The sequence below is a fragment of the Anabrus simplex genome, chromosome 1 (genome assembly GCF_040414725.1).
Source record: "Anabrus simplex isolate iqAnaSimp1 chromosome 1, ASM4041472v1, whole genome shotgun sequence".
NCBI lineage: Eukaryota > Metazoa > Arthropoda > Insecta > Orthoptera > Tettigoniidae > Anabrus > Anabrus simplex.
In genome coordinates this window covers 413833539-413855086 of record NC_090265.1, presented here as the reverse complement: position 1 = coordinate 413855086, position 21548 = coordinate 413833539, and the positions used below count along the sequence as shown (strand labels likewise).

Genomic DNA, 21548 nt, shown 5'->3' with positions numbered 1-21548 from the left:
AGAGAAACACGATAAAATGATTGAGATTCTCCAGCAGAAACAGTTAATCATAAAAGATATTCACAAAATTCTTTATTGGAACCAGTGAATCACAGTCAAGATTGGACAAACAAGAACTTCAGAGATATGCATTTAACGAGGAGTATGTCAAGTTTACAAAGGTGAAAAAATGAATGGACCCTCCTAATTCAATACATCATATATTCCATCATTAGACGGAGTAAACAAATTCAAACATGTTTCGGCTCGTTTGAGCCATCTTCAGTGAAAAATGAGGTGTGTGTGTGTGTGTGAAATAATTTACATAATACAAGTTAAAAATGCCAAAAAAAAAAAAAAAAACATAATGAAGGAACAAATGAAAACAAAAGAGAGCCTAGACGGAAACAAAATAAGCACAATATACAATATTTACATCATTATGTGGAGCAAAGAACAACTCACTGCGACAAAATTCAGTGAAACAGGTGTTAATACAAAACAATAATTGAAACTAAAATCTGTGTTAACCTAAGAAGAAAAGAAATGAAAACAAATGATACAGATGGAAATGAGCAATAAGTGCACATAGGGAGGTTGTGGAGCTCATAGTTTACAAACTATTGGTTTTGTAACAATAATAAAACAGGTTGAAATCACTGTCAAAAATTCAGGCAGAAAATCTATCTTTGTAGAAACCCATCACATCAAATTGGCTAGGAGGGGAGTGGGAGTGAAAAAGTTTTAGAAACCAAGCCTGATATAATGTGCAGGCAAAAAGCCTGTGACAAGGAAAAACACCGATGAAATTTAAAGCTTTAGAACAGCAGCATTCTCAATATCTTCTCAATCTAGCGGTCCCTTTCTTGATTATCATTTCAAAATGTTGACTGGTTGGTTTGCCTTATTATAAAAGGTCGGAAGGGCTGCGACATAAAATTGAGAAGCTGTGTTACGGAGATGACAGATGCATGGTAAACTGTAAGTGACCTCGTGGAAATATGTTTGAATTTGTTTACTTCGTCTAATGATGGAATATATGATGTACTGAATTAGGAGGATACACTCATTTTTTCACATTTGTAAAGTGAAAACCGTCAATACGGAATGATTCTAATATCTTGTAATAAGAGTATGTCATGGTTGTATATTTTCACCACTCCTATTCAACCTTTATGCCAACCACATATTCAAAGAAGCTTTGCATGATACTGAGCTAGGTGTGAAAGTAAATGGAGTCATCATAAAAAATATTAGATGGGAGAGCAACCAATCAAAACATATAATGTCCGTTAATGCAAATTTTTCAAAAGCAAAAAACTGAATAATAATGGAATGCCATTTTCAGAGTTACAGTAGAAGTCCGCTATAGCGAGTACGGCATATAACGAGAACCCCGTTATAATGGTAACTTTTGTGCGTCCCTTCAAAATTCCTACATTAAACTGTGTATTATCCTTCGGTTACAGCGAGAGCCCAATCACTGACGCATCCGTTATTACGAGCGATTTTGCGAGGTCGATTCTTTCCGTTGGCGATATTTATGCACGCAGTATTATACTGCATGCGACCGATCATCTTCGGTACCGTTTCGTTTTCTCGCTATGCCCACCAGCGAGCTCTCTCGTCGACATTCGAAGGCAATTCACAATTTAAGTATTTAATTTATTTCCCACCTCGTCGATACAATGATTGCTTAAGGCAATTTTTAATGGTCAAAAGTGGTACATGTTTCGTATATTATCAACATCTTCAGCCACATAACACTGTTTAGATGAAAAATATATAAAATTGACAAAGTAATGCTTTAGAGGAAGTGTCCTTAAAATTAACATGCATTACTTTGTCAATTTTATATATTTTTCATCTAAACAGTGTTATGTGGCTGAAGATGTTGATAATATACGAAACATGTACCACTTTTGACCATTAAAAATTGCCTTAAGCAATCATTGTATCGACGAGGTGGAAAATAAATTAAATACTTAATTGTGAATCTATTGAAGTGCGATACGGACCATGAAGCTGATTTTATGTAATTCGAAGGCAATGTCGGAGTCTATTAGCAATACCCATCGACTGCTCTTCCGCAAGGAAAATGAAAGAAGAGAACGTGTTTTCGTAATAAATGCGTAAATAACGTGTCCAATAACCGTTGTTAACTCGTTAAAGATAAACGCTGAATAAATGATCACTTAATTTTAATGCTAAATACCGCAATTAAGTAAGAATGGGATAGGCCTACACCTCAAGATATGGCAGACTGCGTCAATGATTACGAGGTTAGTTTATATTTTCTCGCGTCCGTTAAATTACGGAAAGCATGTCAATTTATAGTGAGAAGGTTATAGTTTCTCTACTGGCGCTTGAAGTATGTTTTCATCATACATACAGTACAGATAAGTTAGGATAGATGACACTATTTGAATAACAAAACTGAAACGTTTGCCACAAAATGCGAACGATCATCTTCGGTACGGTATAATTTTCGCTCTATGTGCATTTGCGAGCTTTCTTGTCAACATTCTAAGGCGATATTGGAGTCGATTAGTAATAGGCCTACCCGTCGACTGCTGTTCTCTAAAGAAAATTCGAAATGAAAGAGGATAACACGTTTTCGTAATAAATGCGTAAACAACGTGGCCAATAACAGTTGTTAACTCATTAAAAATAAAGGCTGAAGTAAACAATCTCTTAATTTTAAAGGTATACTGTATACTAAAATTAAGTAAGAATGTGATGCACCTCAAGATATGGCAGGGTACATCACTGATTTCAGAGGATAGTTTATATTTCTTCGCATCTAGTTAAATTTCGGAAAGCTATTCCCATGTCAATTTTTAGCGAGGAGGTTTATCATTTCTCTACATGCATTTCTAATAGGTTTTCATGATACATATACGGTTACAGTACCGCAGTAACCACGCTGTTTTTTTCACCCTCCCCCGCGCGCACACAAAACTCGTTGACAATAAACGACTGCCTCTTTATCATACATCGCTAGCCGTGGCGACCGATTGTACAGTGCCTTTGCGTAACGAAATAGTGAAGACAGAATGACATTCTATTATCCTCTAAAAAAAAATTTTAGAAAAGTTTCTCAAATCTGCAGAATGGCATAAAAAAACAGGCGAGACTTCGAATTCTTAGAAAGGCCACGGCTACTCAGTAGCAGAGTTATAACGCGTCTGCTGTACCTGACACTTAGTAAAATTAAGTTTTATAGACAGCAGGAATATTTTCGTGATGAATCGTTGTATTGTAAAGATACGTGGAACAGGTATTGCCGGCAAATTTTCAATGGGTTCTCGTCGATGTTATGATGCCAATTTTAAGTTAATGGCTATTAAACACTCGGAAATGTATAACAATTGTGCAGCCGCAAGAAAATACGATATAGGCCTACCTAAAGCCAATATTCGGCGTTGCCGTGAAGACAAAGATAGCTTAAAAATACGTACTGGTACTGCACAAAAAAATGTATTCAGTGGACCGCAACAAGGACGCTTTAAAGAAGTCGAAGATGAAATTGTGAGCTATGTGCAAAAAATTGCAAGGGCAGAATTGCCATACCGCGGCGCAATAAACTCTTTTGTTGACTTTCAAAGTCCGCAATTAAGACCTATTTGTACATCGCTAGCTGCTGAAGTTGACCGAATCCGGCAAGCAAGACATGCGTGTAGCGCCTGAGTGAAAGTAACAGTTTTATAGTAAGGAAGAATATTTTCCTGATGGATCGTCGTATTGTAGAGACGCGTGGATTATGTATTGCCGGCAAACTTTCTACGAGTTCCCTTTGATATTATGTTGCCAATTTTAAGTCAATGGTTATTAAACCCGCTGAAATAAAGCATAATTGTACGGCCGCAAAAAAAAATACGGCATAACTAAAGCCAATGCTCGGCGTCTACAAATAGTCTAAAATGCGTACTGTATAAGAAAGACATTCATATGATTTTACAAAGCACTTTTTAAGCCTGATTAAAATTTTTGAAGGAAAATCAGGGTCTTCTTGGATTTGGAGAAATGCGGTATATATATAGATACATTTTTCAGAATGAAATTAAACACACGGTTTCACGTGGTACTGGATTTCGAAAAACACAAACAAGTAAGCTGTAGTGTGGATATTATCCACGAAAACGCAAGTTTTGAACAAACTGATTGCTATTTCATACTGATTTTAATGTGGATGGGGGTTTTCCCGACTTTTACAAAAAAATGGATATAACGACAATCTGCTATAGCGAGTAAATTTTTCGCTGTTACGAATTCTCGCTATAACGGACTTCTACTGTAGTTCCTTATTGGGATACTGGATTACACGTAATGTTGCAAGAGATCAGTAACTTAACGAGTATGTTAGAAAGTTCACTTATACTTTGGACAATATACATTTCGATCTCTTAAATAGCTCCCTTTGTGGATCAGTAGTAGCGTGTCGGCCTCCGGATCCCAAGATCGCGGGTTCAAACCCAGCAGAAGAAATTGGATTTTTTGAAGAGCGGGAAAATGTCCATTCAACACTCCATGTCCTACGATGTCAGCATGTAAAAGATCTCTGGTAATTCAGTTGGTGTTTACCCGACAAAGTTAATTAAAACTTAGCCATAGATGCCCAAGAGTGATCCGGTTTACTCTGCCATCTAGTACGCCAAGAGTAAAAACGGAATGTCTGCAACCAAATAACAAAAGGCAGTGTAACGAAGTATCTGTAACTAAGTATGAAGGGGTTGAGCAGTCATTACCCTACATTAGAGAACGTCATAGTAAATATAAAAGACTCAATCAGCATCTTAAATCACCATCTCTATCACACGTAGGTCACCATCTGTGCTGGTCACAGCATTATTGTGGTTCATGTTTTTCTATATAGTATGTACCATTTTAATAATTAGGCTTCCATATTAGAATTCAAGATCCCTGTGGTCCCTCACAATTTTGGCTACTGAAGAATTCTCTGTCAAATGTAAGGGATGCGTACTTACATTTTCCAGTTCTAGGGCATTCATTCATTCTTACCAGTAGACAGGGTCTTTTGAGTGAGTAAAGGGAAAACTGAGTCTAATTCAAAAAATTTGTAATCTACAGAAATATGCATAGACTTATAACGAAGTAGGGGAAACTAGAATTATTAAAAAACTGGGAGCTTAAGTATTATAAAGAACTGTCAAAGACAAAAAAAAGATAGATTGTATAAGTGAAGTAAGAACAATAATTTAGAAAAAGTAAAAATTGAATGGATTCATGATCAGGATGTAAAATTTAAAACAGAAATTCAGTACAGACCCTTTGTCAGGATGGCTTGTTTAATGTCTTTAGATTCCAACAAGTGGCAACTGTTGAAAGCATTTATGACTGCTTGACAGAGCTAAACATTAATAGGATGGTCAACCTTCCGACTGTATGTTTCTTAAAAAATATATCCAAACAAACAGTATTTTTCCATGAGCCCATGTATGTATGGATGCATGGCTCAACAGAAGTTCACAAAGTCACTATAATTCTATCTGAGATCATAGGTTTCCAGACTGGAATCTCGGTAAATATGTACAGGCACATGAAGATAACAAGAAAATTCTTGATATAATAATATTATTGGTTTTACATCCCCCCCCCCCTTTTTTTTTTTTTTGCTAGTTGTTTTACGTCGCACCGACACAGATAGGTCTTATGGCGACTATGGGACAGGGAAGGGCTAGGAATGGGAAGGAAGCGGCCGTGGCCTTAATTAAGGTACAGCCCCAGCATTTGCCTGGCGTGAAAATGGGAAACCACGGAAAACCATTTTCAGGGCTGCCGACAGTGGTTACATCCCCCTAACAACTTTTATGGTCTCTTGGAGATGCTGAGGTACGGTACCAAAATTTTGTCTCACAGGAGTTCTTTCACATACCTGTAAATCTACCAACGCGAGGCTGACGTATTCGAGCACCTTCAAATACTCGCAGACTGAGCCAGGATCAAACCTGCCAACTTGAGCTCAAAAAGCCAGTACCTTAACTGTCTGAGCCTGGTAAATAAAAAAGGATCTTGAGAGCCAACTCATGACAACTGGCGCTCTTTGTTCAACAACTGCGGAATGAGATTTCACTGGAAGTAATACCTCATCAACTTAATGCCGTAGAATTGATAATCTTGCCTTGTCTTACATTGGCTTACCTTCAAGCAACACTCACCACCACCATCACTATAACTTAATGCCTCCCTAGTGTAATGGTTAACACTATTAGCTGTCATTCATGCAGGCCTGGGTTCGATTCCCAATATTGCTAGAAATTAAAGATTGGCAGAACGGCTGGCATATGGTCGAAAAGGTATATGCAGCTCACCTCCATTGGAGCTGTGCCCAAAGAGGAACTATGCCACCTCAAGGGATACAAGGGCACGAGTTTACTTTACTATAACTTAATACCATGAGATTTCAGAAAAGTACCAAGCCAATAGAGGTACCAAGTGGATTAGTCGTGCGTATCAACGCGCTATGGCTCTAGAGCTAAACTCTGCATCTGGGAGACAAGTGGGTTTGAACCCTGCCATTGCCTGTAATGAGAATGGTTTTCTGCAGTTTCCCATTTTCACTTTTAGGTCAATACCCAGCAGTTCCTATTCATAGGACACAGCATATTCCTTCCACCTCCTTATCCTATGTCATTCATCATTCATTGCATCTTCATTACATCCTCAACTGACGCTGATAACAGGAAGGTCATCTGGTTATAAAAACATGCCATATAATTTCATCTCACCTCATCCCCCCACACCTATCAGGAAATCAAACTAAGGGATAGACATACATACATACATACATACATACATACATACATACATACATACATACATACATACATACATACATACATACATACATACATACATACATACATAGCCAATAGAGGTATTCGTTGGAGCAACAATAATCACACTGCTCCACGTATCATGTGTAGGCATTTGGATTTGAAGGCTGTTTGCATGTCAATTTTGATGCTCTGTTTTACTCTCCCAGACAGCAGAGGAACTCTGTAGGACAATCTATAAAACCAAACCAAACCAAACCAAACCAAACCAAACCAAACCAAACCAAACCAAACCAAACCAAACCAAACCAAACCAAACCAAACCAAACCAAACCCTCTGGCGCAACAGCCCCGAAGGGCCTCGGCCTACCAAGCGACTGCTGCTCATCCCACAGGCCTGCAGATTACGAGGTGTTGTGTGGTCAGCACAAGGAATCCTCACGGCCATTAACCTTGGCTTTTTAGACCGGGGATGCCATCTCACCGTCAGATAACTCCTCAATTGTAATCACATCGGCTGAGTGGACCTCAAGCCAGTCCTCAGATCCAGGTAAAAACCACTGACCTGGCCGGGAATTGAACCCGGGACCTCCGGAGAAGAGGCAGGTAAGCTACCCCTACACCGCAGGGCCAGCAGGACAATCTATAGCTGAGTTTTAATTAATTTTGTCAGATTAACACCATATGTATCACCGGAAATCTTTTACATGTCGATTTCATACAACATGGAATCAAATGGATCTTTTCCACCCTTGAAAAATCCAACTAACTCTGCCGAATCTGAATCAGAGATCTTGGGATCCATAGGCCGGTACTCTACCATATCCACAGAAGGAGCAATTTGAGCACTGAAGAAAAATACCGTACAGAAGAACCTGAAATTCTTATTACTGCAGCAGTGTACATAAACTATAAGCTCAATCGTTTGAACCTTTCCTGGTATTATACAATCTCAATTCCTTTTGACAGTATTTCAATGTCATATAATTCTATGGTTAGTTGAGAAATAAATTAGTCTGTTAAATAGGGGAAAAAGTTCATCAGTCTGGGAAAAAAGAGATTAAGTCAATATGTCTGGCTGAAAACGTTAACAGATGTTTTGAAAATATCAAGCAAAATATATACAAGTTTCCAAGACTAGAAATACTCTACTAAAGTGAAACAGAAGTATTTTGACAATCTAGTTCCCTTATATAAGATCTGTACAAAACTCAATCAACTTTATGGCAAATACCAAGAGAAACTGAAATTCACTGTATATTGACCCAAAAAATATTTTCCATTTCCTTTCTTTTTTATCAGAGTTCATGAAAAGTAAAAGGTAGGGTATATCCAAGATTTACTCCGTTCTTTCACTGGCAAGTTTGAATATGAAATACAATATCTGGTTTATCATTGTAAAATTGTCAAGTTATGCAAAATATTTCCAATGAGAAATCTTTGGATTATTTTCATAAATCATTTGGTACAGTCTTAGTAAGTCATTCAGCTGCTGACAGGTATGGTTCGGTTTTGGTCACATAAAGAATTAGAATTTATCCGTTACAGTGTTCCAATATCAGCATACTGTATTTCAATTATTGTCAAAGCATCAAGTTTAATAAGAATGTTAAAAAAATGTGCTCATAATAAAAATTATGGAATGAAAAGAATGTATATTTTGTCTATAACAACAAATATATTTAAAAATTCATAACAAAAATAAAATGTATTTATCTGAAATAAAAGTCCTTACATACTCAGCACAGAATTATTCTTGGCCCCTAACATAATATCAACTACTAAAGGTTTATAACCATTTTAACCCTGTGACGGTTTGTAACTATTTTGCAGCTACTAAACTGGAAGGTTACACCTCCACGTTTTTCTGTGATTAACTCCTCTGAAAGATAAGTAATACAATCATAAATATCATACAAAAATAAAATTTACTGAAACTAAAGGTTGCTAAAAGTACACTGATTGAGCAAATGTCATGGGATAGAGGAGCACTGATGCGTAGGTGTGTTGTCTGCGCACCACACACCCCCTGTGCCAGCGGCAGTTGTATAGGAGACCTTCTGAGCAGTGGCTGTGCATGTGACAGGTGTAACATGGAACGTCGTCGTGAGCTGACACCGTTCGAACAGGGTATGGTGGTCGGTGCCCGACGGATGAAAAGTGCGATTTCGAAAGTGGTGTGGGAATTCGGCTTCACACGGTCAACCGTGTCCAGGGTGTATCGTGAATGGTTGAATGCAGGTGTCACGGTCCATAACAGACGAACGACCAGCCGTCCAGCCACCCTCAATGACCGTGACCGGCGACATCTGAGATGGAGTGTCAATAGTGACAGACGGGCAACCGTGCAACAAATCACGGCTCAATTCAACACAGGCCATGCTAGACATGTCTCCCAGTGGACAATCCGTAGGAACATGGGTTCTTTGGGGTTTGGGAGCCGGCGACGCTGTTAACCCAACGTCAACAGGCACGACGCGCATTTGTCGCTAGTCACCAGGGATGGACACTGGAACAATGGCGTAACGTGATATGGTCGGACGAATCACGATTTCAACTGCACCATGCTGATGGGAGGCACTGTGTATGGCGCAGACCACATGAAGCGAAGGATCCCACCTGCCTTGAAGGTGTGGTCCAGGGCGCTGGTTTCTGTGTTATGGTCTGGGGTGCATTTACCTGGTATGGAATAAGCCCCCTAGTTCTTCTGGAAGAGACTTTGAATGATACGCGGTATGTTGAGCTGCTCGGAGACCATCTCCACCCATTTTTGGCCTTCCAGAGCCCAGACGGTTCTGCGGTGCTTCAAGATGATAACGCGCCTATCGCTCCCACGTATCCCAGGAATGGTTCCAGGAACATGCAGCAGAGGTCCAACGACTGCCATGGCCACCCAGGAGCCCTGATATGAACCCTATCGAACATATCTAGGATGTCCTGGAACGCAGGCTCTGTGCCATGGATCCTGCAGCCACGACCAGACCAGCATTGGCGGCCGCCAAACGATTTGGTGTCAGCTGTGTCCAGAGGACTACCAGGGACTTGTCGACTCACTTCCACGGCGTCTCACTGCAGTTCGCAGGACCAGAGGAGACCCCACACTCTATTAGGTGACTATCCCATGACATTTGCTAAGTCAGTGTATTTCATATAATATTCTTACTACCAGCAGCTATTTTTGTGCAGACACAATTTCAGCTTGTACAGTACAATGTGGATTTTCAATATCTGTCTTACTCTGAATCAATTTCAGTTCCAATGCAGCAGCTGAGTACTTTGGGCCCTGTTCACCTGAAACTAAGAAACAGGAAAAATTTACAAACTTATAGAATCTGGAATTTTATTATCAAATAAAAGAAGAGGACTACAAAATCCAATTCTTACCTTGGGCATGCTGAAGGGTGCGTTTTAGTATAGCTTGCATAGTTCCAATGGTTCTTTCCAAAGACACCACAAGATCACTATTAGAAAGGGTCATCCATGCCAAGAACAATGCAGCAAATAGATCGCCAGTCCCAGTAAAATAAGCTGGAAGCTTTGGAATTCTTATTTTAGCAGAAGCATTCTGGCCACCTTCAAAAAAGACCAAGAAAGGTACTTACTATAAAAGAATCAAAAGCACACTGAAGGATAATATACAACAGATGTAATCACAAATCAATTCCCAGAGAATTAAATAATCTTTCAGAAGCATTTAATTTCCTTTCTGTAAGAAGAGGCATGTAGAAGTATCATAGAAATTAGGAAAAACTTTAGCACTAATGCAAACATTCTATTATTCATTTCAATATACAGAATATACCCAGCTGCTTGTCTGGACATTAATTTGTATTGGCGAGATATAATTAACAGAGAACATAAAAAAAGACTCTAAATAAGGTTTCTTTAGGATTAATACTATCAGATTTTTAAATCCAGTAGAAAGCTGTATTTTAACAATAATGGTAGAATAGAAAAGGTTTAACCTTGTAACTCATACTCTTATTTTCGTTCCTATATAGAACTTTTTTTTTTTTGTAACTTTTGATTATGGTGGCACATAACACTACCTCGCATATGAAATATCAGTACATGATCACACTTTTCAGTTCATAATTTTACACAAAAAGGGAAGTTAACATCATTCAATGAAGTGCTAACATAATTACACTGCCAATATTACCAAATATTAAGGCTGAGTAGAGAGTATAAGTGAAGTTGATTCTATATGGACAGGCGAGCTGCTATCACCCCAGATATGTAGGAATAAAAAAACAACCGAAAGCAGTAAACGACACTTATAGGCCTGGCTGAAAGAGGAATCCTCAAATAGAGTTGCGTTATCTCACTGCTAGCTTTTTACAAGCTGTGAGAGGTTATCGTGTTCAGTTAAGCATGCATCGCGAGTTTTGAGACTGGCTTTTTGCAATTTATATAGCTATTTTGTGACATGGTTGGTAAGAAGAGAGTTGGTGAGCAATAGATTGCTTCAGTTTTGGACTCTATGGATGTAGATGAAAGTGATTTTTTTATTTGAAGAGTCCAAAGACGGAAATGCAAGTAGTGAGTCTTCTCAGTACAACGAAACAGCTGACGAAAGGACTGACGCAAGTAATTTAGACACAAGACCTACAAGTACCATTCCGATATATAATATTAATCAAGGACCAATTTTACATATATATTTTGACATGACGACTAAGCCTACAGAGCACTTTTCACTATTTTTTAATACCAAAATTTTGACATACAGTAATTTACCAAGAAACAGTATCAGGGAAACAAATGGAAACAACAAGCAACACCGCCACTACAACATGTAGAATCAAAGACTAGTCATCTCACTATCTGATATAAGGGCTTTGACTTGCATAGTAACTTATTTGTGGAAAGATTTTTATGGTGTTTTTGCGCTAACATGCTGCCGTGAAAATATTCAATAATATCCTATGGACCGCAATGAAATACATCCAATATTCAAGGTAAGTTATTAATATTACGTAGCTAGTGTTTGATAATTCTGGATGAGTTTTAATTTGTCATATTTTCGGTCCGCGTACAGACATCAAATGCTTCCACCCGCATAGGGTTAAGGTACAGCCCCAGCATTTGTCTGGTGTGAAAATGGGAAATCATGGAAAACCATCTTCAGAACTGCCGACAGTGGGAGTTGAACCCACTATCTCCCGAATGCAAGCCAACAGCTACGTGATCCAAACAGCACAGCAACATTCGAGGGCCCTCTCCCCAAGTTAAGAGAGATCAATAAATTTTAGCCGATACATACAACACATTCATACTGAAACCATTCAGTATCCTGCCCAGGTACATTTTACGATATCTGGTAAAGAATTCATGTCATTTTCTGCATTTATTTGGAAATTATTTGAAATATATCTGTATCATGTGGACCGTGTATGGGATACGATCGATGCGCAGCTGAGTCAAGACCTGAGGGTGGTAAGTTGCTGAACAAAGGCCTTGAGTCGCTGGCGCAGCAGAGAGATGGAATAGTGCTCGCAATATAAGGAGAGAGCAAGAGAGAGGCACACCAAATTTGAGTCTGTTTCAGGCATAGAGGGAGGAGCCTATTTACAGTGATCCAATACACTAAAGGACAATTTCCCCGAATTTACCAGCATATTTCGTGTGTACCAACACACAATTTTGGTGCGCCAATAAAAGAACATTTGCTTCCAGGCATAGAAATTTTACACAGAACTCATTAAATCAATGACATAAAAATAGTCTTTAATGAGGTCAACTTGAGTATAGAAATTTTGCACTATACCAGATGTTGATGAGGGAAGAACTGTCTGCGAATTATTTGTAAGAGGAAAACCAAATACTAGTATGATGGATAGGTAATTCCTCTACGTTTCTTTGAAAGTGAATAAATTAGTTGGCAAGATCTTCCTAAATCATGACCTTTAATTATGAGAAGTAAAACAGCATGGTTTTTCAGTCATACGTGTAAATACATAAAACTAGGTACTCTCCATGTAGCAGTAAGGCATGTCATATTTATGAAGAAAGAATTGACCTGACTGAGGTACAAATGTGGATCATGAGAGAGTATGACCACAGTGTTTGTTACAATAGAATTCCCCTTGGAAAGGATCTTAAAAATCAATTCAAAAAGCATCTGATTAGTATGGGTTACAGTTTCATGCGTGTATTGACGGAGAGAAGGGCGTATGGTTGAGATGAATGATAATGAATAATTAAACCAGTCGAAGCTATGGGAGAGTTGAAAGAGGCATTTAGAATAAGTGAGATAATGAAACGCAAGATAATGAAAATGTTTTCATTGTATCGCCTCTTACGAAGAATACTGCTCTTTGTGTTTAAGAATCCAGCTGTTTGTGAAGGAGACAATTAGGACGGTGATTGTCCCAAGCGGTGAAAGATTTATGGCCTAGTAATTACTGGCAAGAGGGAGTGTTTCCTTGCCATGCAGGCAACTGGGTCATGATCTGAAAGGCCGGGATATCACTGCACGCCATTCTCTGGATTTAAACACACCGGACTGAAATCTTCATCTCAAATTAATCTGTCATTCCCCACAGAGGATTTATTCAGATGAACATATAGGATGATGGGTTTTTTTCCTTCTTGATTTAATGAGCCGTTAGATAGGGCATTTAAGATGAATACCTCAAGTCAGTGGAACAGCAGTTTGATCCCAATCCAAATGACGGATTTCTAGGTCGGATACTTGAGGCCTTGTTGAACTAAGATGATTTCAAGAGCATTAACTGTACCTAGCCATGATTGCTTTACACGCTGACACTCCACCACGCAATGTAATACTTGTTATATTGTGTAAGAGTCATATTTATAAATGTTTGAAGACTCAAATTGGAGTCGACAGTCACCAATGTTGCTGGTGTCCAAGTGTTGTATATATTACTAATAAGTGCTTCCACCTGAGAGATGCGCACTCGATAAATATACTGATCTCTAGTTAAAGAATTCTATGTAGCGTATTTGTAATTCAGGGTATATGAGTCTACGTTTTCACTGCTGTTTATTAATTCATGTGGAAAGTATTCATCAGTGTAACGTCACAGAAAGTACGGATTGTTCGGAAGTGCCACCTATTTGACATATGTTAGGTAATAAGCCCAGCGAGTGTTGTTCTTGTTTTTGTGAATTGAGACATCAGCAGAGTAAGGTGCACTCTAACAAAAGCACCAAACCCCATAAATGGGGAAAAAAGCTATTCATTCATTCACAAATGTCACATTATTATGATGTCGCCAGCACGTAGCTCATAAAGTTTGTCAGGTGCCATGAGTCAGCTAGTGGATATACACAGTGAAGAAAACATGGTGCACTCAGAGCATGCCATGTGATTCCTTATCCACAAGCTAAAGTGAGTAAGAGATATCAAAACTTGCCACTCAAGCAAATTAGTTGGCACTTACGATTTATAGAGGATCTCGATAGATGTCCTTTCAGTGCCAATAAATTGTTGTTTCAACTAAATTACAATCCATTCTTATTCTTTGTAGAGTACTGTTTTCTCTCATCATAATTACCCTACTTTAATTATATTTAGTTTACTTACCCATTTATTTCTATAGACGGTCCGTGACCCGTATGCTCTGAGTTTTAGCCGGAGCTCATTAAAAAAGTAGAGGGATGGTACCTTGATGCCTGGTTATATATAATTTGAGGTTTTTACCATCCATAATGTTTTCACCATCACCATGTGGTATGTGGCCTGACTTACGGGAGGACCTGATAAGGTACAATACGTAGTCTCATTCTTTGGCTGAATGGTCAGCACACTGGCCTTTGGTTCAGAGGGACCTAGTTTCAATTCCCAGCCAGACAAGGGATTTTAACAGCACATAGTTAATTCCTCTGGCTCAAGGTCTGGGTGTTTGCATTCATCTTAATATACTTCTCTAAATTTACACGCCACGCACTCCACCATCAACCATCACAGAAACATGCAATAATGAATTCATCCCTGCACATCCAGCTGCAAAACTAGGCCATATGTATCTACGTTAAGTCCCAACCCCCATAAATTGGGAAAAAAGCCAGGAAGAAAAAGACATGCATTCATTCATTCACAAATGTCACATTATAATGATGTCGCCAGCATGTAGCCCATACAGTTCATCAGGTGTAATGAGCCAGCTAGTGGATATACGATGTGCATTCAAGTTCTAAGGCCTCCGATTTTTTTTCTCCAGACTGGAAAGAAATAGAAACATGTGCATTGTTTTAAAATGAGCCCGCGTTCGTTGTCAAAATGTCACAGAGATGGCAGCACTATAGGACAAATGGAATTTTAGCGCCAGCCGCGAGAATGAGAACTGTTTTAGATACTTAAAATGGCGACGTTTTCCTTACTTGAACAGCGTGCAATCATTCGTTTTTTGAATTTGCGTGGTGTGACACCAATTGAAATTCATCGACAGTTGAAGGAGACATGTAGTAATGGAGTTATGGATGTGTCGAAGGTGCGTTCGTGGGTGCGACAGTTTAATGAAGGCAGAACATCGTGTGACAACAAGCCGAAACAACCTCGGGCTCGCACAAGCCGGTCTGACGACATGATCGAGAAAGTGGAGAGAATTGTTTTGGGGGATCGCCGAATGACTGTTGAACAGATCGCCTCCAGTGTTGGCATTTCCGTGGGTTCTGTGCACACAATCCTGCACGACGACCTGAAAATGCGAAAAGTGTCATCCAGGTGGGTGCCACAAATGCTGACAGACGTTACGCAAACGTTTCTTCGTGAAAACAACTTTGAAGTGATTCCTCATGCTCCCTACTCACCTGACCTGGCTCCTAGTGACTTTTGGCTTTTTCCAACAATGAAAGACACTCTCCGTGGCCGCACATTCACCAGCCGTGCTGCTATTGCCTCAGCAATTTTCCAGTGGTCAAAACAGACTCCTAAAGAAGCCTTCGCCGCTGCCATGGAATCATGGCGTCGACGTTGTGAAAAATGTGTACGTCTGCAGGGCGATTACGTCGAGAAGTAACACCAGTTTCATCGTTTTCGGGTGAGTAGTTAGTTAGAAAAAAAAATCGGAGGCCTTAGAACTTGAATGCACCTCGTACACGGTGAAGGAAACATGGTGCACTCAGAGCATGCCATGTGATTCCTTATCTACCTAGAAGACAAATGTTCATCTAGCAAAATATAATCGGGTGCATTTGAAAACACCTGGCAACACTGCCACAATGTGCAGTGCATCGGAATGTCAGTAAGTGCATCACAACACAATACCACAACAGCTGTAGTAGCTCAGTGGGTAAATGCAGGTTTAGCAAATCGACTTCTACCCTGGAGCTTTCAAATCCTGGTCTAGTTGTCTCTCTTCTTTTTTTTCTTTTTTTTTTTTTTCCTTAACATTTATTCAATTCACTGGTTAGTTCATGACATTTACAAGCAATACAGCATTTTTTTTTTACATCATACGACAATATGACAGTTAAAGCCTGACATTTGGGTCCATTTGCATGCATTAGTCTATGCACCATGCAGTCCAGTACCATAACTGTTCCTGTTAAGGTTACATAGTGCAGCTTTCTGATGGAGTATTGTTATTATTGTTGTTGTTATTATTATTATTATTATTATTATTAAGCTAACAAGTATGATTGTCTTCCATAAGTAAAGTTCAAATCACATGAGTCCTTTGATGGCTGTATAATCCAATTCTGGAACCGTAGACTCTAACCCCATTGTTGGCACATTGGCACATGTTGTCTTGGGTAGTCACTGGTCCTTGAAGGTTGATACTTCTGCTATTCATACGCTCTTTCCTAGCATTGTGTTTGTCGGACAGAAGTTGGCTCCACTGCAGTTCAAAGGAAAGATGCCCTTGGTGGACGAAGCGACGCCATTCTGGACGAGTGAATGCCACACCCTCCCAATTTTCAGGGTCAATTAGACATTTCTGTAGATTCGCCTTCAGAATGTCTTTATAGCATTTTTGTCGCCAACCCTATTTTCTCTGTCCGACCTTCAACTGACAGTACATGATTTGGTTTGAGAAACGTGACTCAGGCATGCGAATTACATGACCTGTCTATCGAAGCTGGTGTTTTATTATGAGAGCCTCAACACTGATTTTATTGGCTGGTTCCAAACCACTTATCTTGCCATTTTCTTCCTAGGATTCTCCTAATACAGCATTGAAGCTATTTTCCCAGATACGGTATAGTGAGTGCCTTCTGTATGTACCCCAAATCTCACAACCATAAAGTAGAGTTGGAGCAACAACAGCTTGGTATACATACAGCTTAGTTTGAGTATTGATGTTATTGTTGTCCAATACCCTAATTCACATACGACCACAGGCTGTGCTGGCACATTTGAGGCGATGGAGTACAAACACGATGAGTATGTAGATATGCTTTTAGTGCTGGATGCGTTGCATAACCAGGCTGCTGTTGCTGCTCGTGAGTATGCTGCACAATACCCTTAAAGAAGTCATCCTAATAAGAATGTTTTTCTTTTTTAAGTTTACTGCCTTTCCTACATGGTGGGGCTCAGGCTATGAAGCCTGCTATTATGCCAAACCATATTATGAAACACCATTATACAATTTATGGACCGAGCTCGATAGCTGCAGTCGCTTAAGTGCGGCCAGTATCCAGTAATCGGGAGATAGTGGGTTCGAACCCCACTGTCGGCAGCCCTGAAGATGGTTTTCCGTGGTTTCCCATTTTTACACCAGGCAAATGCTGGGGTTGTACATTAATTAAGGCCACGGCCGCTTCCTTCCCATTCCTAGGCCTATCCTCTCCCATCGTCGCCATAAGACCTATCTGTGTCGGTGCGACGTAAAACAAATAGAAAAAGAAAAAAAAAATATGGAATAGTATAACTGGAATACATTTAATCAATAGTTAAACATCATATTTCTAAATATCATGAAAATCAATTTACTGAACCTCTATAATTGCGTATCCTTATTGATAATTTATTAGTTTTGTTACATTTGCAAGATCTACCTACTTTCTATAGTTTTAAGAGCCACATTAAACATTTCCTTTTAAATAGCCCCAGTTTGGTTATGTCTCTAATTTCAGCTGGGATTGAGTTCCAAGAACATTTGGTACATACATACATACATACATACATACATACATTATCATTATAGACTGTTATGCCTTTCAGCGTTCAGTCTGCAAGCCTCTGAGAATTTACTAAACGTCGCCACAATCCTCGATTTGCAACTAGCGTTGTGGCCTCATTTAGTTCTATACCTCTTATCTTTAAATCGTTAGAAACAGAGTCTAACCATCGTCGTCTTGGTCTCCCTCTACTTCTCTTACCCTCCGTAACAGAGTCCATTATTCTCCTAGGTAACCTATCCTCCTCCATTTGCCTCACATGACCCCACCACCGAAGCCGGTTTATGCGTACAGCTTCATCCATCGAGTTCATTCCTAAATTAGCCTTTATCTCCTCATTCCGAGTTCCCTCCTGCCATTGTTCCCACCTGTTTGTACCAGCAATAATTCTTGCTACTTTCATGTCTGTTACTTCTAACTTATGAATAAGATATCCTGAGTCCACCCAGCTTTCGCTCCCGTAAAGCAAAGTTGGTCTCTGAAAACAGACCGATGTAAAGATAGTTTCGTCTGGGAGCTGACTTCCTTCTTACAGAATACTGCTGATCGCAACATTTGGTAACAGGTATAAATTAGTTGTTGTGACTTTGCTGGCAGGATGTAGTGTTTACAGTACACTATGTCTTCTGGTATGGGCTAGAATAAATTTGTTACTTTCATTGACCTGTCTCAGTCTCATCCTTGGCTTTGACAATATGAAAGTGACCGAGGTATGAGCGATTCTAGTAATACTGTTCCATATGCAGCCAGTCACTGTTATAAATGGTGTGAAAATATTGCTCATAGGGTTGGCTGGTGTATGCATTTCAGTGGGCTTGGCAGACTGATATGTAATCGCAACTTCTGGCTCAGTGAGGAACACAACAGGAAACTATCTCACTCCTCATTTCCCTAGTATGCCTCTTCAGTAACACCTAGGAAATCTATGACAGCTGTTTGTGGATCAGACCAGCCTTCGGGCTGAATACCCAAACACACAAATACTGAATAGGAATGGACAAGAGGGGTTATGCTGATGCCCTTGAGGGAGCTCTAGCTGAAAGGGAAAGGAAATCTATTCTGAGATAGTCTGGTTTGCTTGTTTGCACAACACTGTGGAGGAGGGAAATAGCATGGTGTTTACGTCGTTCAATCAATCTTAGCCATGATAACTGAATGAGGAGAGGGCTGATTTGAGTTTGGACTAGGGAATTTAATATGAATCGAGCACAAGCATTGCAGGCTCACTGTAGTCGATAAGAAAGGGTTTGAAATGGAAATGGAAAGGGTTTTGCTCATACTATTATGAATTACATCTCCATAGTCAAATACTAGAATATCAGACTCTGGATTAAAAATTTTCTTGTGTTTCCTATTTAGAGAATGTAATGAAAAGAATACTCTTTGACAAATTTCTGTGACATGTTCCAGACAACTTAAGTATTTACTGAACACTACTACAAAGGTCTTTTCATGATCACAATATATTACTGGTATTCCACTGAACATAACACTGGGTATAGAAGAGTTTTGTAGTTTAGTGTATGATTTATGAGTACCAATTATGATGGCATGTGATTTTGATGGGTTCACTTTCAGGAAATGTCTGCTAGTCCAATCTTTAATATTTGCCAGATATTTGTTTTACTTCGTACCTGCATTTTTTACATCATAAGGCTTTGTGCGAGTGTATAACTGAATATTATCTGCATATAGATGATATTTACAATTGGTCAGCATCTCAGTTAAATTGTTCATGTATAATAGGAAAAGCTGCTGTGAAAAATCTCCACCCTGGGCCAAGCCTATCTCATTGGTTTGTCACAAAGATGTACTGTTTTCCAATGACACACACTGCTGACAACCATTAAGATATGATTTTACCCAGGATAAAGTGAGATAAGAAAATGTCATCCTCTTGTGTTTAGCAAGTCTCTGTCAACACAGTCAAAATTCTGAATGGGTTATAATTCCACCAACGATGATGACCTCCAGCAGCTGCCACTGCTTCTCAGGGTGGTTTACCCCAGGGACTGCGACCTTCACCTTGTTCAGCCCCATGGGACATCCTTGACGAGTCTGATGGCGATATATGACACCATGAGCAGGCACACCCGCCACCAGCTCCAGCACTTCAGAGCCTGACGATCCCAATGGAGAGCCAGGCACCAACCTATAGGACGACTACACAGCCGATGCCAGCATTGTTCGTCCATTACCAAGGGACATCCTTTTAGGTCTCCGCCGTCCACACCAGCTGCCAGTACTTGGCCACCCAGGCGTCCAGCCTTCTAGCAGAGTGTGGCTGTCCCCTTGTCTCATCCAGTCTCATATGAGGATACACCATGTGGCCTCTATGCCGCTCGCACCATCACGGAGGGAGTTTACCTGCCCAGGCCCCGTAACACACCAGCAGTCTTCCGCTCCACGACACCATCGCCACTCATGGATGTCGCCATCAAGGATCTCCTTTGCACTGGCATCATAGAGGAGGAGCACTGCTCCTCAGCCTTCCCAATTTTCTTGATGCCTAGGGAGTCAGGAGCCGCCCATCTATGATCTTAGCCCACGGACTCCCTACATTGACCACCCATCTTTCTCTCTTACAGGCCCCAGCACACCATCTGGCTATCAAGACAGATCTTTGTTCTGGTTTCTACCAGATCCCTGTGCAACCAGCAACTCATCACCCCTATGGTATCTACTACCGGGGGGGGGTGACTGTATCACTGGACAAACCTTCCCTTCTTGCCTCGTCCATTATGCAGTGCTATGCAATGATGGGCAGTGGTGGTGAAGGAGATCATCCAACAGGAATTCCCAGTTCAGATGATCGCCCATCTTGCAACTGACTCAACCACGGCCCCACTATGGATGAGCCTATGGCCCAGAATGTCTCCCTGTATCTCTCTGTCATCCTAGTCATCATCCTCAATCTCTGTCTCTTGGATGGGTAATGGGATGGCCCATATTCTTGTCAAAACACATTCTCTCCAGGGAGTAGTTCTGGGTACGCTGACTCCACACCACAGATATGTAAAATTCCTTTAAAAGCGATCACATGGTCAATCTGCCAATTCAGTTCAGCGTATCACATATATATTTTTTTTGCTATTTTGCTTTACGTCGCACCGATACAGATAGGTCTTATGACAACGATGGGACAGGAAAGGCGTAGGAATGGGAAGGAAGTGGCCATGGCCTTAATTAAGGTACAGCCCCAGCATTTGCCTAGTGTGAAAATGGGAAACCACGGAAAACCATCTTCAGGGCTGCCGACAGTGGGATTCGAACCCACTATCTCCCGGACGCGAGCTCATAGCTGTGCGCCCCTGACAGCACGGCCAATTTGCCCAATCGTATGATATTTAATAGGACATGTTTAAACCCTAATTGGGCCTTCTTTAGCTGAATAACAACACATTTATAAGCTAAAATAATGTATTAAATCAACATAGTAATAATAATAATAATAATAATAATAATAATAATAATAATAATAATAATAATAATAATAATACCGGGATGTACACCCCAAAGCCGTGCATTCAAAATCTGCACCTAAATGAACTCCTCTATTGGTAAAATGAAACTGAAACTACACCAACTTGGAACTTTAATCAGACGTCACCACTAAAATATCGAGTGATTTTGTTATTGTGCAGTTTCCCAAACTGAGTGAATTTTCTCCTTGTTTTGCTT

The 21548-nt window shown here is 39.9% G+C and overlaps 1 protein-coding gene across 4 annotated transcripts in view; it reads right to left on the bottom strand.

Moving 5' to 3' along the window:
* The window catches only part of Pdxk (pyridoxal kinase), a 177318-nt gene that overhangs the window by 52265 nt on the left and 103505 nt on the right, over positions 1 to 21548 (bottom strand). For 2 of the 4 annotated variants that reach the window (XM_067135089.2, XM_067135087.2), the window contains exons 6-7: positions 10161 to 10349; positions 10014 to 10073 (exon numbers count right to left, since the gene is read on the bottom strand). In XM_067135089.2, coding sequence (XP_066991190.2) covers positions 10014 to 10073; positions 10161 to 10349 — 249 coding nt within the window. Of the gene's footprint in view, positions 1 to 7167; positions 8659 to 9942; positions 10074 to 10160; positions 10350 to 21548 lie in introns of those variants that run through there. The other 2 variants (XM_067135085.2, XM_067135086.2) reach the window with 2 other exon arrangements.